Source organism: Schistocerca gregaria, chromosome 11 (assembly GCF_023897955.1).
Source record: "Schistocerca gregaria isolate iqSchGreg1 chromosome 11, iqSchGreg1.2, whole genome shotgun sequence".
Taxonomy (NCBI): Eukaryota; Metazoa; Arthropoda; class Insecta; order Orthoptera; family Acrididae; genus Schistocerca; species Schistocerca gregaria.
Window position 1 is genome coordinate 58,239,784 of NC_064930.1, and position 19,767 is coordinate 58,259,550.

At 46.9% G+C, this 19,767-nt stretch overlaps 1 protein-coding gene across 1 annotated transcript in view; it reads right to left on the reverse strand.

Annotated features, from left to right (window-relative positions):
* LOC126295405 (D-3-phosphoglycerate dehydrogenase) overlaps positions 1 to 19,767 on the reverse strand; it is a 77,796-nt gene that overhangs the window by 29,101 nt on the left and 28,928 nt on the right. Inside the window, exons 2-3 of the mRNA XM_049987885.1 lie at positions 7,346 to 7,503; positions 4,196 to 4,261 (exon numbers count right to left, since the gene is read on the reverse strand). Coding sequence (XP_049843842.1) covers positions 4,196 to 4,261; positions 7,346 to 7,503 — 224 coding nt within the window. The remainder of the gene's footprint in view (positions 1 to 4,195; positions 4,262 to 7,345; positions 7,504 to 19,767) is intronic.

A 19,767-nucleotide genomic window follows, 5' to 3' on the forward strand; every position in this document is an offset into this window, starting at 1 on the left:
TTGTGAATGGAAGAGTAATCACGTAGATGTAGATGTACCACTACCAATCACAAAATTTCTTAACTAATGTACCATTCATTTACTGTGCAACGTGTTTCGAGGGTATACCCTACCATCAGGCTATGTGGCATTACAAAAACAATTTCACAATAGGATCATTCAGATCTTAAACAATCTTTTCATAAATGCTATGATTATCCTGTGGAAGAAGAAGAGAAGACCAAGTAAGAATCGATGTCACTCTGCAAGCTGATGTTTGCAGGAAAATGTTTTGTAACAGTCACTCACTTTGTTCTTATGGCGTGACAGTCTCGCTGTAATGAGCTGAGGTGTTTCCTAACACGCCATAAGAACAAAGCGAGTGTCCGTTACAAAACATTCTCATGCAAACATCAGTCCAGCTTGCAAAATGACATCGATTCTTACATGGTCTTCTCTTCTTCTTTCTCAGGATAACCACACCATTTATGAAAAGACTGTTTAAGATCTGCATGATCCTATTGTGGAATTGTTTCTGAAATGCCATATAGCCTGATTATGAGGTATAACCTCTAAACACCTCGCACAATAAATCATTGGTACACTAGTTAGCAAATTTTGGGACTGATAACGGTAGTTAGATACCTTTACATTCACGGACGAAAAATAGTCAGAATCGAATTTCAACTTGTTTTCACTACAGGACAATGTTCAATACGTCCTCAGCCAGTGAGATTATGAAGTAAGAAAACGTATATGACAATATCGTCCGTCACATGTACACAACTTCGTATCGAGTGTTCATAATTAAAGTGCACCTGTTCAAGGCGTTTAGTGTGGCTTGTAACTATCGCACGACAATGGAACTTGTTGGATATGCTAATGCGTTAATGCGAAACCGATTTACTCGGGAAAACCACATTAGCTACAATTGTGTCCACCAGGTGCTAATCTTGCGCTGTAAGTTGTTTTTATGACGGTATGACATCCACGCTCTCATTTTACAAGCCATGGAGTGAGTGAACAATGTAGAATTGATTTAATTAATGAAAACATGAGTGAGCTGTTTAATTTTAAACTTCCTGTTTAGAAAAAACTCAAATTTGATATTTAATTATCTGAATTTTTACGATCGTTTTTAAGAGATTTGGAAAATTCTAGAGTTTCATAGATATGTAAGTTTAGTTTGTATGCTGTGCAGAATTCATCGAAGAATCTCCCATGCTTATGAAGAAAAGTGTACCTACAGTAACAAATGCAGCCAATAATAAGTGAAAAAATTATGAAATTACACATGTAAAAAAAATTTATTTTGTTATGTTTTTGAACTGCAACTGCTATGAGTGTGAATCCTGGATACTTCCTGGTCTTGCTGACAAAGTTTTATGAATTTATTTGTAAAAGTATAGACAGTGTAAATGAAAATGTCCTGTGGTGCCTCTCCTGCTCCAAGTCGGCCCATTTAGTCTCCTACCTCCGTCAATGCTTGTCGCAGCTTCAGTGTAATCGTGCGTGGCAGGTTCCCTTCCCATTTGTATCGCCTACGGCTACGAAAATCAGACATTTCTGATTGCAATAACACAGCTGTTGGAGATGTTAATCATTTAATCGTCGCATGTCCCAGGTTCCAGCAACACAGCGAACAATTCCTAGCAGATCTTAGGAAGTCCACAAAATCATTTCTACAAACATTATTAGTCTCTTAGTATAGAACAGTAACTCATTTCTTCGACGCCTGAGAAGCAACTATAAAATATGACCAAGGACCTATACAGAAATCACGACTTCATTGATTAATTAGCAAAGTTTTCTTGAATGATATCATTGTGAAACTAACATATTGGAAATTAACATAATTGTTTGTATGTCAAAGAGTTCTACTGTGCAGACCTGTTTGTAAACATTTTTCCTGAAGAAAAATTTAATTATTGTTGCTGTATTCAGACTTTATGCAGCTGCCCTATTTGGTTAATAGTGAAAAAGTGTTGTTCTTAAGTAATTTTCACGTTCATACCTTTCTAAAAAGGTCAGTTTGTTTTTGTAACTGTCGATGGTTGAACAGAGTAATTGTTGAAAGCTGAAGAGTGTAGTTGTTTACGTCTGAATAGCATATAAATACATAAAACTGCAACCCGTCACTTTCTTGAATAGTTATTTACTATTCCATTAACCGGTTTTCGAATCTTTTGAGGTTCATTTTCAGATGGTTTTCTGGAAGCTACATCACTATTTCTAGCATGATGCTTGCTATTTGCTCTGTGACAAAGATGGAACATGCTTTAATAATTAAATCATGCTAAAGTTTAATGTATCGCCATGAGTATTTGTTCATCTGTCGATATGGACGCAAAATTTTAGTTTCGTACTTACTGCGACAATATGGGCGGCTTTTTTTTTCTGTTAGTGTCCATCTGTCTGCCTCCATACTGATGGCCAGTTGGTACATCAATTCGCGCACTTTCACACAATTTGTAAACATTTACACTGTGATCGCGAAACTTTGCCAGCATCCAGCGTGTGCTATACAACTGTTGCTTGTTACGAAGATTTTGACAAACGATATGACATAGGCCTACTTTGCTCAGTGATGTTATTTGTTTTTGTTTTTATGTTTTAAAGCCGATATAGGGCGAAACAAAAACAAATAGTGTCTCTGAACAAAATAGACAATGTAAATGTGTACAAATTGTGTAAAAGTGTGTGAAGTGATGTACCAAATGGCCATCGAAATGGAGGCAGAGAGATGGACAGTAACAGAAAAAAGGCTCCGTTATTGTCGCAGTAAGTACAAAACGAAAAATTTTGCATCCATATCGACAGATGAACAATACTCATGACGATACACTAAAGCGTGTTCCATTTTTGTCACAGAGCTAGACCCCAGCATTATGCTAGAAGCAGTTATGTAACTTGCAGAAAACCATCTGAAGATAAACCTGAAAAGGTTAGAAACGCGGTTAGTGGAATAATAAATAAATATTGAAGAAAGTGGCAACGGCCCTGCCGCAATGGATACACCGGTTTCCGTCAGATCACCGAAGTTAAGCGCTATCGGGCGTGGCCGGCACTTGGATGGGTGACCATCCGCGCCGCCATGCACTATTGCCATTTTTCGGGTGCACTCAGCCTCTTGATGCCAATTGAGGAGCTACTCGACCGAATAGTAGCGGCTCCGGTCACAGAAAACCATCATAACGACCGGGAGAGCGGTGTGCTGACCACACACCCCTCCTCTCCGCATCCTCCACTGAGGATGACACGGCGGTCGGATGGTCCCGGTAGGCCACTCGTGGACTGAAGACGGAGTGCTGCTGCTGCTGGTTCAAAAAAGTGACTGACTGCAGTTTTATCTACATCTACATCCATACTCCGCAAGCCAGCTGACGGTGTGTGGCTGAGGGTACTCTGAGTACCTCTATCGGTTCTCCCTTCTATTCCAGTCTCGTATTGTACGTGGAAAGAAGGATTGTCGGTATGCTTCTGTGTGGGCTCTAATCTCTCTGATTTTATCCTCATGGTCTCTTCGCGATATATACGTAGGAGGGAGCAATATACTGCTTGACTCTTCGGTGAAGGTATGTTCTCGAAACTTTAGCAAAAGCCCGTACCGAGCTACTAAGCGTCTCTCCTGTAGAGTCTTCCACTGGAGTTTACCTATCATCTCCGTAACGCTTTCGCGATTACTAAATGATCCTGTAACGAAGCGCGCTGTTCTCCGTTGGATCTTCTCTATCTTTTCTATCAACCCTATCTGGTACGGATCCCACACTGTTGAGTAGTATTCAAGCAGTGGGCGAACAAGCGTACTGTAACCTACTTCCTTTGTTTTCGGATTGCATTTCGTTAGGATTCTTCCAATGAATCTCAGTCTGGCATCGGCTTTACCGACGATCAACTTTATATGATCATTCCATTTTAAATCACTCCTAATGCGTACTCCCAGATAATTTATGGAATTAACTGCTTCCAGTTGCTGGCCTACTATATTGTAGCTAAATGATACGGGATCTATCTTTCTATGTATTCGCAGCACATTACACTTGTCTACATTGAGATTCAATTGTCATTCCCTGCACCATGCATCAATTCGCAGCAGATCGTCCTGCATTTCAGTACAATTTTGTGTTTACATCCTGAATAGTGTATCGAAGCAGCAGTCAAATGAACGAACACAAACATGGTGTGAGACAGCGGTGAGTCTTGCGGAGTTACTGACCTGGCGAGCACGGTGATGAGAGAGCAGGTGAGTTCGCAGGCGCTCACAGAGTTGCCCCCAGGAGTGCTGGAACAGGCGAAACACGGTGAATGGTTAGTTAGACAGCAGACAGTACAGAATGACAACAAATTATCATCACTTAATGCTAAACAGCTGTCAGCCTAGAGGAAACTGTATAGCTTATGGAAGCTTACTGCGTATTCCTAAGCTGAGAGCTTCCAATCCTGCCTTTGACATGGATGTGTGTGATGTCCTGAGGTTAGTTAGGGGACTGATGACCTCAGAAGTTAAGTCCCATAATGCTGAGAGCCAGAACCATTTTGAACCTAAGCTGAGGACCAATGAGGGATAACTCAAACCTGTTTCCATTTCCTTGAGCTCAACACTTCACTGATTGCAGTGAGATGCTGGCTCAGTCTTTTTAGTCGGGTCAGGGGGGCGACGTGAAGAATTCTGTCGAATGGTGGAAGTATAGTCAAGGTGCCTGCTCGGCTAGCCGCTGGTTCAGCAGCAGTATAATAAGAGGTAACATAGTGCAAAATTAGATGTATGTACACCGAAGAGCCAAAGAAACTGGTACACTTGCCTGATATCGTGTAGGGACCCCGTGAACACGCACAAGTGCCGCAAGTGGCATGGAGTCGACTAATGTCTGAAGTAGTGCTGGAGGGAACTGACACCGTGAATCCTGCAGCGCTGCCGACAAATCCGTGAGAATACGAAAGGGTTGAGATCTCTTACGAACAGCACGTTGCAAGGCATCCCAGATATGCTCAATAATGTTCATGTCCGGGGAGTTTGGAGGACAGCGGAAGTATTTAAACGCAGATCAATGTTCCTGGAGCTACTCTGTAGCAACTCTGGACGTCTGGGGTGCCGCATTGTCCTGCTGGAAATGCCCGTGTCCGTCACGATGCACAATGGACATGAATGGATGCAACTGATCAGACAAAATGCTTATGTACGTGTCACATGTAATTCTGGACGTGTGGGGTGCCGCGTTGTCCTGCTGGAATTGCACAAGTCCGTCGGAATGCGCAATGGACGAGAATGGATGCAGGTGATCAGACAGGACGCTTACGTTTGCGCCACCTGTGTTAGTCGTATCTAGAAGTATCAGGGGTCCCATATCACACGCCCCACACTATTAGAGAGCCTCCACAGTCCCCTGCTGACATGCAGGGGTCACGGATTCACGTGGTTGTCTCCATACCAGTACACGCCCATCCACTCGATACAACTTGAAACGAGACTCGTCTGACCAAGCAACATGTTTCCAGTCATCAATAGTCCAATGTTAGTGTTGACGGGCCCAGGCGAGGCGTAAAGCCTTGTGTCGTGCAGTCATTGAGTATACACGAGTGGGCCTTCAGCTCCAAAAGCCCACGTCGATTATGTTTCATCGAATGGTTCGCAAGCTGACACTTGTTTATGACGCAGCACTGAAATCTGAAGCCATTTGCGGTAACGTTGCCTTTCCAGAATGAGATTTTCACTTTGCAGCGGAGTGTGCACTGTTATGAAACTTCCTGGCAGATTAAAACTGTGTGCCCGACCGAGACTCGAACTCGGGACCTTTGCCTTTCGCGGGCAAGTGCTCTACCAACTGAGCTACCCAAGCACTACTCACGCCCCGTCCTCACAGCTTTACTTCTGCCTGTACCTCACCTCCTACTTTCCAAACTTCACAGAAGCTCTCCTGCGAACCTTGCAGAACTAACACTCCTGAAAGAAAGGATATTGCCGAGACACGGCTTAGCCACAACTTGGGGGATGTTTCCGGAATGAGATTGTCACTCTGCAGCGGAGTCTCGGTGCGGCACACAGTTTTAATCTTCCAGGAAGTTTCAGGTTGCCTTTCTGTCACGTTGAACAATTCTCATCAGACGTCGTTGGTCCCGTTCTTGCAGGATCTTTTTCCAGTCGCAGAGATGTCGGAGATTCGATGTTTTACCGGATTCCTGTTATTCACGGTACACTCGTGAAATGGCCATACTGGAAAATCCCCACTTCATCACTACCTCGGAGATGCTGTGTCCCATAGCTCGAGCACCGACTATAATGCTACGTTGAGATCAACTTAAATCTTGAAAACCTGCCACTGTAGTAGCAGTAACAACTGCGCCAGTCGCTTGTCTTATATAGGCATTGCAGGCCGCAGCGTCGTATTCTGCTTGTTTACGCATCTCTGTATTTGAATACCTATACCACTTTCTTTGGCGCTTCAGTGTACATATCACATACGCAAATAGCGGTCTGACACAACAACAGTGGCCTATTGAAAGGAGGGACCGTGCTCAGACATGGTTGACAGTGAGCTGCCACTTGAGATAGGTGTAACAGGGAAATCGCTATCGTCAATGAATAGTTTAGTGAGAGAAGATGTAATCATTTGTGTAAAATATTCGAGAAGTGCGGCCGCAAATAAACAGGTATCAGTAATTATTTTAACCAGAGTCGTAGTATGAGATTTTAACTCTGCAGCGGAGTGCGCGCTGATGTGCTACTTCCTGGCAGATTAAAACTGTGTGCCGGACCGAGACTCGAACTCGGGACCTTTGCCTTTCGCGGGCAAGTCCTCTACCATCTGAGCTACCCAAGCACGACTCACGCCCCGTCCTCACAGCTTTACTTCTGCCAGTACCTCGCCTCCCACCTTCCATACTTTACAGAAGCTCTCCTGCGAACCTAGCAGAATCAGCCAGGAAGTTTCACATCAGCGCACACTCCGCTTCAGAGTGAAAATCTCATTCTGGAAACACCCCCCAGGCAGTGGCTAAGCCGTGTCTCCGCAGTATCCTTTCTTTCAGGAGTGCTAGTTCTGCAAGGTTCGCAGGAGAGCTTCTGTAAAGTTTGGAAGGTACTGGCAGATGTAAAGCTGTGAGGACGCGTGAGTCGTGCTTTGATAGCTCATTTGGTAGAGCAGTTGCCCGCGAAAGGCAAAGGTGCCGGGTTCCAGTCTAGATCCGGCACACAGTTTTAATCTGCCAGAAAGTTTCAGAGCCGCAGTGATAGCGTGCAGAATGGGTGAGAAAGACGAGGAGAATGCGGTGCAGCTAATGGTTGTAAAAGGGACCCATTGAGACAGGTCGGATCTGGAGGTTCGCTGGACGGGGCAGAGCGGCGGCCGCAGCGGCCCAGTGTGCTTACTTGAGGACGATGACGCCGCGGCGGGTGGCGGCGTCGACGTCGATGTTGTCGACGCCAGTGCCGGCCCTGGCCACGGCGCGCAGCGACGCGCCCGCCCCCGCAGCCACCACCTCTGCCGTCACCTTAGACTCGGAGCGCACCACCAGCGCGTCGTGCCTCTGAAACAATAAACACGGCCACATCACCGCCACGCCGACTTAACCGTAACAGTGGCACATCGACATCACCACCGTATCAAAGTCAAAGCAATCACACCACTGTGACATAATGATAATGATAAGCAGATAACCACTAGCACGTCGAGCCTCTGAAAAAGTAAACACGGCCACATCACCGCCACGCCGACTTAACCGTAACAGTGGCACATCGACATCACCACCGTATCAAAGTCAAAGCAATCACACCACCGTGACATAATGATAATGATAAGCAGATAACCACTAGCACGTCGAGCCTCTGAAAAAGTAAACACGGCCACATCACCGCCACGCCGACTTAACCGTAACAGTGGCACATCGACATCACCACCGTATCAAAGTCAAAGCAATCACACCACTGTGACATAATGATAATGATAAGCAGATAACCACTAGCACGTCGAGCCTCTGAAAAAGTAAACACGGCCACATCACCGCCACGCCGACTTAACCGTAACAGTGGCACATCGACATCACCACCGTATCAAAGTCAAAGCAATCACACCACCGTGACATAATGACAAGCAGATAACCACCAGCACATCGTGTCTCTGAAAAAGTAAACACGGCCACATCACCGCCACGCCGACTTAACCGTAACAGTGGCACATCGACATCACCACCGTATCAAAGTCAAAGCAATCACACCACCGTGACATAATGACAAGCAGATAACCACCAGCACATCGTGTCTCTGAAAAAGTAAACACGGCCACATCACCGCCACGCCGACTTAACCGTAACAGTGGCACATCGACATCACCACCGTATCAAAGTCAAGGCAATCACACCACCATGACATAATGACAAGCAGATAACCTCCAGCGCGTCGTGCATCTGAGAAAGTAAACACGGCCACATCACCGCCACGCTAACTTCACCTCAGCAACACACTGACATTACCACCGTATCAATATCAATGCAATCACATCACCGTGACATAAACATAATCATAACAATCATAACCATCACACCAACAGCCCCATTACTACAAGGTGAGGCGAAAGTCTGGATACACCCCTAAAAAACTTTAATGGTGTGAGAAATCACAATGGCGTCTGTTTTGGGGTCTCTGTAGGTGGGAGGGAGCGGGCAACTTACAGATGTCGTGGTGACGGCATCGGCCATCTTGAGAGCCGCCATCTTGGATGTAGTCACTGTCTAGGTATGAGAATCATTATTGCATGCAAATTTCGACCTGTTCGTTTCCGAACCAGGTGTCCTTGCCTCAGATCGATATATTTATTCATCTCCATCATTCTAGAAAGTTTGTAAAACATTACAGAAACAGATGTACAGGTGCCGTAGCCTATAATTTTGTCACCCTGTTTCGTCATCGGATGATATTTCTTGATATGGGTTCCTATTCAAAATATTACATACCCCCTCTACAAGTCCCAGAAATCCGCAACTGGAATTTCCGAACACCTAATGGGGCGTCCTGCACCGTTTTGTAACTGCCAATCCTTCGAATTTGATGGTGCACATCTTTCTCATTATTGTGGGCTGGCATTTTTCATTTGGTGTTCACGATGCAAATTAGTGGTGTGTTTTGAACATATCCTGAATGCAAAAATCTCTACTTTGTGAAGTGTTTTAGACATAGTAACCAGGCTTACTGAACACGAATGCTGTTGGAGGCTACACAATTCTGACTGCACATTTACTGAGCGAGGTTCAGGGGTACCAGCCAGACAGCAAACAAAGACGAAATACTCAGCCAACAGCCGACCGCAGTCGCCGAGCAGTTATAGGCGCTTGCTAAAAACTGAGCTTTGGATCTCGCGTCGGAGGGCTTCCTTGCCGGTTGCGCCCAGTTTCTGCGCTGGGCTGGGCTGAGTTAGCAGCCTGAGACGGGCGCCGACCTCTGGTGCGGCAGAGGTCGAACCAGTTGGCGCCGGCGGCAGTTGGCAGAACGAGGCGCGCAGGCTGGACTCTTGCTCTCGGCAGCCGGCCGCTGTCGAGGTTACTGCACAGTCCCGGCGCACAGAAGCGGAGCGCAGGCAGTATCTTCCAACACTGACCGGAACAAACGCTACCGTGACTTCGACAACCTGCACATCTGCAGGGTGGGCAGGGTGTAACAACGCCGGTGACCAAAATTAAAGCAATAGACGGAAATTCTGTGAGGTTGCGTTTGTTTTGCCATAAAATACACTCCCGCTCATAAATTAAGGAAAATTGCAGGATGTGGTGCCACACAACTCGGCACTACACAAAACTGGCGCTAATAGCATAGGCACATAGGGGACACACACGACACAGACCTCTAAGCCCACGGTATTGGAGATAAGTTGAGAAAACCGTCCCGAAACACACGTGCTACAAAACGCCACTGTTTCCTCCGCATGTACCCCGACATCAGTATGGGATATGATCACCACGCACACGTACACAGGCCGCACAACGGGATGGCATACTCTGGATCAGGTGGTCGAACAGCTGCTGGGGTATAGCCTCCCATTCTTGCACCAGTACCTATCGTAGGGGTTTGAAGACGTCCAACGATACGTCGATCGAGAGCATCCCAGACGTACTCGATGGGGTTTAGGTGTGGAGAACAGGCAGGCCACTCCATTCACCTGATATCTTCTCTTTCAAGGTACTCCTCCACGATTGCTCGGTTATCATCCATCAGGAGGAAGGTGGGACCCACTATACCCCTGAAAATGCGGACATACTGGTGCAAAATGACCTGTTACAGTTCCTCTGTCAAGGACATGCAGGGGTGTACGTGCACCAATCATAATGCCACTCCACGCCATCAAACCAAGACATCCATACAGGTCCCTTTCAACGACATTAAGGGGTTGGTAACAGGTTCCTGGTTCACATCAGATGGAAAACTGGCGAGAATCACAGTTCAGATTATACCTGCACTCGTCCGTCAACATAACATGGGACCACTGTTCCACTGACCACGTGTTCTTGACACCAGCTTTCACGAGCTCTCCAGTGACGAGTGGTCAGTGTATTGCACCTTGCAGGTCTCCAGGAGCGCCTGCGATGGTGTACTCGACGACGAACCTGGGTGCACGAATGTCAAAACGTCATTTTTTCGCATGAATCCAGGTTATGTTTACAGCATCACTATGGTCGCATTGGTGTTTGGCGTCATAGCGGTGAGCGCACCTTGAAAGCGTGTATTCGTCATTCCCATACTGGCGTATCACCCGGAGTGATGGCATGGGGTGCCATTGGTTACACGTCACAGTCGCCTCTTGTTCGCATTGACGGCACTTTGACCAGTGGACGTTACATTTCAGATGTGTTACAACCCGTGGCTCTACCCTTCATTCCATCCCAGCGAAACCCTACATTTCAGCAGGATAATGCACGACCGCACATTGCAGATCCTGTACGGGCCTTTCTGCACACAGAAAACCTTCGACTGCTGCCCTCGCCAGCGCGTTCTCCAGATCTCTCACCGATTGGAAACGTCTGGTCAATGGTGGCCGAACAAATGGCTCGTCACAATACGCCACTTACTACTCTCGATGAACTGTGGTATCCTGTTGAAGCTGCATGGGCAGCTGTACCTGTACACGCCATCCGATCTCTGTTTGACTCAATGCCCAGGCGTATCAAGGCCGTTATTACGGCCAGAGGTGGTTTTTCTAGGTACTGATTTCCCAGGATCTATGCACCCAAACTGCGTGAAAATGTAATCACGTCTCAGTTCTAGTATAATATATTTGTCCATTGAATACCCGTTTATCATCTGCATTTCTCCTTGGTGTAGCAATTTTAATGGCCAGTAGTGTACTTTAGGAAACCATAAATTCTATACAGGTCAGCTTTTGTAGACAATACTAGGAAGTTTGGAGGTTTTTCAGGGAGAAGTCAGAAATCGATCACTGTACGGAGAGATGAAAGACAAAGAGGAGAAAGTGAAATAATGAAGAAATACTGGAAAGTCTGAAAACTAGGAACAAAGAGAAGTTCAATAGTAAGTTACTTCATACGGTCAACAAAAAAAAAATGGCTCTGAGCACTATGGGACTCAACTGCTGTGGTCATTAGTCCCCTAGAACTTAGAACTACTTAAACCTAACTAACCTAAGGACACCACACACATCCATGCCCGAGGCAGGATTCGAACCTGCAACCGTAGCAGTCGCACGGTTCCGGACATACGGTCAACAGACGGCCGATATGGGAGAGAGAAGTAACGTTACTCAGCAGGCTTTGTGTAATGTCACGCCTGAATAGCACCGCCTAGTCATTACAGAAACTTGTAAGGCGGCCGTGTTATGGTGTCTCGTATCGTTACCGCGGTGTCTGGTGGCGATAGAAGCTGAGTCCAGCTGTGACCGTGTGTGATTGCGGGAACCAGAAGTGACCAGACGGTCGCCTGCGCCTTGTTTGTCTTGAGGATCACGCCAGCCACAGGGGAACCGGTTCGGAGCGGATCCCGCGCGCCAGAGGTCGACACGTCCAGTCATTAATTCACCGCCCCTTCTCTCCCCCCCCCTCCCCCCACCCCACATCCATCCGCCACAGCTTCACTTCCTCGCCGGCGACACGCTGGAGGCGTTCAGCAGGCAGCACTGACTAAACTCCGATTTCCGATAGCAGTGATTTCTGCGAATGCCTCTTTTCAGTAACTGCGATTTGTCGCAGTTCATAAATTCACGACTTCCATTAGTCCGCGTTCCACTAATGCTATTTCTACATCCACACTACTGGCCATTAAAACTTCTACACAAAGAAGAAATGCAGATGATAAATGCGTATTCATTGGCCAAATATATTATACTACAACTGACTACATTTTCACTCCACTTGCGTGCATAGATCCTGAGAAATCAGTACCCAGAACAACCACCTCTGGCCGTAATAAAGGCCTTGATACGCCTGGGCATTGAGTCAAACAGAGCACGGATGGCGTTACAGGTACACCTGCCCATGCAGCTTCAACACGATACCACAGTTCATCAAGAGTAGGAATACACGCTTCCAATGTGCGTTCACCGCGATGACGCCAAACACGTATGCGACCATCGTGACATAACCTGGATTCATGCGAAAAAATGTTTTGCTATTCGTGCCCCCAGGTTCCTCGTCGAGTACACCATCGCAGGCGCTCCTGTCTGTGGTGCAGCGTCAAGGGTAACCGCAGCCACGGTCTCCGAGCTGATAGTCCGAGCTGCTGCGAACGTCGTCGAACTGTTCGTGCAGATGTTTGTTGTCTTGCAAACGTCCCCATCTGTTGACTCAGGGATCGAGACGTGGCTGCACGATCCGTTACAGCCGTGCGGATAAGATGCCTGTCATCTCGACTGCTAGTGATACGTGAAGTACAAACGTTAACCAAAAACCATTCGTCTAATATACGAAATGCTTGGATGTGTAATCTAAAGTACGCACTTTATTTGGTTATAGTATTGTTTTAGTTAAAAAATTTGCGTAACTTTCTTTGTATTTTTTAGTATACATCAACTTGTGGTGCTAAGTTGTAAGGTAGTTAATTGCGTTTCGTTTTGTTTTAGGGTAAGGTACACCGTCAGGGTTTAAACATTCAGCAGGCGTAACGGCGTTGGGCGTAGTTTTACCACTCAGATAGTGGGGGCAGAAAGAATAAGAGAACAAAACCAGTTCACGGAAGTCGATTGTAGTATCTGGCGATGACGATGTAGGCTATCATGGAAAACTTGAAATTTTGTCTGAAGCTGACGCGATAAGTGAAGCGAGAACTTTTAATGTAAAAACGAACGAGTTTGGTGACCTGCAGTCAGCACCAGGCGATTGAGCGGAGAATTACCGGGGTTCACTGAACAGCCGGGATAAACATGTTTACCGTTCGGGCGCGTGTGTCCGCCTTTGTGGAGCAGTGTTTGCGTTTCCATTTGCGTTTGTGTGTGACGCACACTTCTGGCTGTTCCTTTCAGCACGCCACAGCTGGCACCGTTCGTAATCTGGCAGAAACGTACCAGTGGGACATTGCGCTGCTAACACCATACATACGACTGTCACTCCAAAAGAAATGCGCACTATTTTTGTAAAAATACAGTTTTCGTTCTGTATGTGCGTAAGTTTTACAGTGTGCAGATACATCCTTCCCGCCTGTTTTCAAACTTACACTCCTGGAAATGGAAAAAAGAACACATTGACACCGGTGTGTCAGACCCACCATACTTGCTCCGGACACTGCGAGAGGGCTGTACAAGCAATGATCACACGCACGGCACAGCGGACACACCAGGAACCGCGGTGTTGGCCGTCGAATGGCGCTAGCTGCGCAGCATTTGTGCACCGCCGCCGTCAGTGTCAGCCAGTTTGCCGTGGCATACGGAGCTCCATCGCAGTCTTTAACACTGGTAGCATGCCGCGACAGCGTGGACGTGAACCGTATGTGCAGTTGACGGACTTTGAGCGAGGGCGTATAGTGGGCATGCGGGAGGCCGGGTGGACGTACCGCCGAATTGCTCAACACGTGGGGCGTGAGGTCTCCACAGTACATCGATGTTGTCGCCAGTGGTCGGCGGAAGGTGCACGTGCCCGTCGACCTGGGACCGGACCGCAGCAACGCACGGATGCACGCCAAGACCGTAGGATCCTACGCAGTGCCGTAGGGGACCGCACCGCCACTTCCCAGCAAATTAGGGACACTGTTGCTCCTGGGGTATCGGCGAGGACTATGTGCAACCGTCTCCATGAAGCTGGGCTACGGTCCCGCACACCGTTAGGCCGTCTTCCGCTCACGCCCCAACATCGTGCAGCCCGCCTCCAGTGGTGTCGCGACAGGCGTGAATGGAGGGACGAATGGAGACGTGTCGTCTTCAGCGATGAGAGTCGCTTCTGCCTCGGTGCCAACGATGGTCGTATGCGTGTTTGGCGCCGTGCAGGCGAGCGCCACAATCACGACTGCATACGACCGAGGCACACAGGGCCAACATCCGGCATCATGGTGTGGGGAGCGATCTCCTACACTGGCCGTAACCTCTGGTGATCGTCGAGGGGACACTGAATAGTGCACGTTACATCCAAACCGTCATCTAACCCATCGTTCTACCATTCCTAGACCGGCAAGGGAACTTGCTGTTCCAACAGGACAATGCACGTCCGCATGTATCCTGTGCCACCCAACGTGCTCTAGAAGGTGTAAGTCAACTACCCTGGCCAGCAAGATCTCCGGATCTGTCCCCCATTGAGCATGTTTGGGACTGGATGAAGCGTCGTTTCACGCGGTCTGCACGTCCAGCACGAACGCTGGTCCAACTGAGGCGCCAGGTGGAAATGGCGTGGCAAGCCGTTCCACAGGACTACATCCAGCATCTCTACGATCGTCTCCATGGGAGAATAGCAGCCTGCATTGCTGCGAAAGGTGGATATACACTGTACTAGTGCCGACATTGTGCATGCTCTGTTGCCTGTGTCTATGTGCCTGTGGTTCTGTCAGTGTGATCATGTATCTGACCCCAGGAATGTGTCAATAAAGTTTCCCCTTCCTGGGACAATGAATTCACGGTGTTCTTATTTCAATTTCCAGGAGTGTAGTTCAACCTGTTCCCGTGAGTGTCGCCGTCACAGCATGTCTTTAAGATGGCTGCTACACTTGACGTTCGTCAGAAGCAACGTGCTGTCATGGAATTGCTGTGCTGTGAAAACGAGACGGTGGGAAACATCCGCAAAAGGTTGAAAAAGGTGTACGGAGATGCTGCAGTCGATCGCAGTACAGTTAGTCGGTGGGCGAGCAGGTTACGTGACGAAAGCTGGCACGGCAATATTGAGGATTGTCCTCGCACCGGCAGGCCTCGTACTGCACACACTCCAGACAATGTGCAGAGAGTTAACGAACTGGTGACTGCTGACAGACGCATCACAGTGAACGAATTGTCTCGCTACGTTGGGATAGGGGAAGGAAGTGTTTGCAGAATACTGAAAGTGTTGGCGTTAAAAAAGGTTTGTGCCAGGTGGGTTCCCAGGATGTTGACAGTGGCTCAGAAAGAAACAAGAAAAACGGTATGCAGCGAACTTTTGGAACAGTACGAGAACGGTGGAGATGAATTTCTTGGAAGAATTGTGACAGGTGATGAAACGTGGCTCCATCATATTTCACCAGAGACGAAGAGGCAATCAATGGAGTAGCATCGTGCAAATTCACCCAAAAAAAATTCAAAACCACACCTTCTGCTGGAAAAGTTATGGCTACGGTGTTTTTCGATTCCGAAGGACTCTTGCTTGTGGACATCGTGCCAAGTGGAACCACCATAAATTCTGATGCATATGTGACGACACCGAACAAACTTTGAGCTCGCCTGAGTCGTGTTCGACCACATCGGCAAAAGCAGGACGTTTTGCTGCTGCACGACAATGCACGGCCACGTGTCAGTCAAAGAACCGTGGAAGCGATCAGAAAACTCGGATTGGCAACACTGACACATCCGCCTTACAGTCCTGACCTGGTTCCATGTGACTGTCACCTCTTTGGGAAACTGAAAGAGGGGTGGAACAAGGTTTGAAGATGATGACTCCCTTGTGCACGCTACCAAACAGTGGCTCCAACAGGTTGGTCCAGAATTTTACCGTGCGGGCATATAGGTGCTGGTTCCAAGACGGCGTAAGGCAGTTGAGAGGGATGGAAATTATGTGGAGAAATGAAAATATTGTTCCTAAAGGATGTATCTACACACTGTAAAACTTTGAGACATGTAGAATAAAATGTGGATTTAAAAAAGAAAAAATAGTGTGCATCTCTTTTCGAGTTACCCTCGTATTACGTCCCTACATTTTGGTGCTTCTACGAGGGTGAGTCAACTGTCATTTGCAAAGTAGTATAAAATTTTATTGTAATCAAATAGGAAACTTACAAGAACATCATTTTTGGACAGTCTCCTTGCGTTTCAACGCTCTTGCTCCATGTTTTACAAGCTTCCTGATGCCCTCATAAAAAAAAGGTTCTCTGTTGAGCTGCGAGCCAGGAGTGCACCACTTCTTGCACTGCTCCGTCCGAGGCAAATCGGAGGTGCCTTGGTGACTGTTTAAGTGGACCAAACAAGTCTGAAGGGGCAAGATCAAAACTATATGGAGGATGGATCCAGAATGAGATTTTCACTCTGCAGCGGAGTGTGCGCTGATATGAAACTTCCTGACAGATTAAAACTGTGGCACCGACCGAGACTCGAACTCGGGACCTTTGCCTTTCGCGGGCAAGTGCTCTACCATCTGAGCTACCGAAGCACGACTCACGCCCGGTACTCACAGCTTTACTTCTGCCAGTATCCGTCTCCTACCTTCCAAACTTTACAGAAGCTCGGTCGGGCACACAGTTTTAATCTGCCAGGAGGTTTCATATATGGAGGATGGTCCAGTACTTCAAATTTGAGTTTCTGGAGCGCTTCAGCAGTGTGGGCAGCAGTATGCGGGCGGCCATTGTCGTGCAACAACGCGACACCTTCTGACAGCAATACTCGGCGCTTGCTTCGAATTACAGGCTTCAGCCTGGCAGTAAGCATCTCACTGTAACGTACACTTTTTATTGTTGTGCCCCTTTCCCCATAATGTCCCAGTACTGGACCTTGTGCGTCCGAAAAAATCGTAAGGATCGTTTCTCGCCGGCCGTTGTGGCCGAGCGGTTCTAGGCGCTTCAGTCCGGAACCGCGCTGCTGCTATGTTCGGTCGGCCGTGGTGGCCGAGCGGTTCTAGGCGCTTCAGTCTGGAACCCCGCGACCGCTACGGTCGTAGGTTCGAATCCACCCTCGGGCACGGATGTGTGTGATGTCCTTAGGTTAGTTAGGTTTAAGTAGTTCTAAGTTCTAGGGGACTGATGACGTCAGATGTTGAGTCCCATAGTGCTCAGAGCCATTTGAACCATTTTGCTACGGTCGCAGGTTCGAATCCTGCCTCGGGTATGGATTTGTGTTTTGTCCTTAGGTTAGTTAGGTTTATGTAGTTCTAAGCTCTAGGGGATTGATGACGTCAGATGTTAAGTCCCATAGTGCTCAGAGCCATTTGAACCATTTTGCTACGGTCGCAGTTTCGAATCCTGGCTCGGATATGGATGTGTCTGATGTCCCTAGGTTAGTTAGGTTTAAGTAGTTCTAAGTTCTAGGGGACTGATGACGTCAGAAGTTAAGTCCCATAGTGCTCAGAGCAATTTGAACCATTTTGCTACGGTCGCAGGTTCGAATCCTGGCTCGGATATGGATGTGTCTGATGTCCCTGGGTTAGTTAGGTTTAAGTAGTTCTAAGTTCTAGGGGACTGATGACGTCAGATGTTGAGTCCCATAGTGCTCAGAGCCATTTGAACCATTTTGCTACGGTCGCAGGTTCGAATCCTGCCTCGGGTATGGATTTGTGTTTTGTCCTTAGGTTAGTTAGGTTTAAGTAGTTCTAAGTTCTAGGGGATTGATGACGTCAGATGTTAAGTCCCATAGTGCTCAGAGCCATTTGAACCATTTTGCTACGGTCGCAGTTTCGAATCCTGGCTCGGATATGGATGTGTCTGATGTCCCTAGGTTAGTTAGGTTTAAGTAGTTCTAAGTTCCAGGAGACTGATGACCTCAGATGTTAAGCCCCATAGTGCTCAGAGCCATCTGAACCAACCATCGGTTTTCCTGTGGACTGTTGGAACTTTTTCTTGCACAGTGAATTTGGATGTTTCCATTTCATACTCTGCCGTTTACTCCCCGGCTCGTAATGACGGATCCATATTTCGTCACCAGAAATGATCCTGTCTAAGTAGTTGTCCCCTTCGTTACCATAGCGATCCAAATGTTTTTTGCAGACGCCCAAGTGCGTTTGTTTGTGCAACTGTGTGAGTTGTTTTGGGACTCATCTTGCACATACTTTACGAAACGCAAGTCTGTTGTGGATGATTTCGTAGGCAGAAACGTGACTAACTCGCAGACGATGTGCCACTTCGTCGACAGTTGAATGATTTCACGTGAACGCTCAGTGCTTCCTTCATCTGTGGATGACACTCCGTTCTGGCTAAACACTGTTCCCGTGCTGTACTGAAAGTCTTCGATGAATTTCGGCCCCTGATACGCCATCCGACCACAAAAAACGGATCACTGAACGTTGCTCTTCTTCGGTGCAAGTAGACAGCGGAGCAGCCGTGATTAACAGCACGGCAGCGATAACGAAACTAATCTAGCGGCTTGAAAAGTGCAAAGATATAACACTAATAAACAAAGCATGCGTCATCAAAACGACAGTACTACCAAAATAAGCAAAAATATAACTAAATTGCGGGTAATAATTGACTTACCCTCGTAGACTAAAGGAAGTATTTGCTTGTGGTTTTTTCCTTCGTTGTAAGCGCAGGTTGAAAGTCACAAAGAACGTGGTTGCTCAGTCGCTTTTCGTAGTTTTTCGCCTTTCGTGAACCAGTCTTTTCTTATGCTCAGTTGGTGAGTTTCGCAATTCACCTGCCTGTTGTATAGTTCACAAGATATACTGTACTGTCAAGGAAAGCACGTGACAACCGGATTTTTGTAATTCTTTATATTTATGGTACGTGAAGTTCAGACCTCACACATCAACCAGCCTAAGCCGTTCTCGATAAAATCGACTTTCACGCTTTCTGAGCACCGTTAATACCTTAAATCAAGGTAACCTCTCTGATGGGTCACGTGACTGCTTTATAATACTCGCCTAACGCGAGGGTGGTATAGGCCCCATTTGCGGCCAATGCATTTTTTTAACGAAAAGTAGCATATTCTGCACTAATTTCCGTGAAGCTCAAAATACATGAAGATGCTAATAACTGGCAGCGCTCGAGACGTAATCACTGGACCGCCGGTTCGAGTCCCCTTTTGGTCAATATTTTTCCCACCTTTTTCCGTTCACTTGCAATGCTCATGTCACTTAAATACAAAATACGTCAAATATACGCTAATTAACAAAAGCATAATTGTTATTTTAAAGAAATATGCACGCCTCTTTATTTCTTTTTAGATTACACAGAGAAAAATCAATTTTTAGTTGCAAATACAAATTCATAACCCTAGAACACAAAAGGGGGAGAAATGTTACACTGCCACTAAACCAAAGTAAGCTGCGCTACTCCAAATTTATTCAAATGACGTCATAATTTTTAAGTTGTGCTTTAATTAATTGCAATCATTAATCTCCTGTGGTGTATTATATACCAAATGAAGTACAGAATATTCTACTTGATACCTTACTGAAATACTACCTTTTTCCAAAGCTGTTTCACAGAGGAAGACCGCACTGCAGTTCCTTCTCTAAATCCTCGCACAAACGAAATAATGGCTG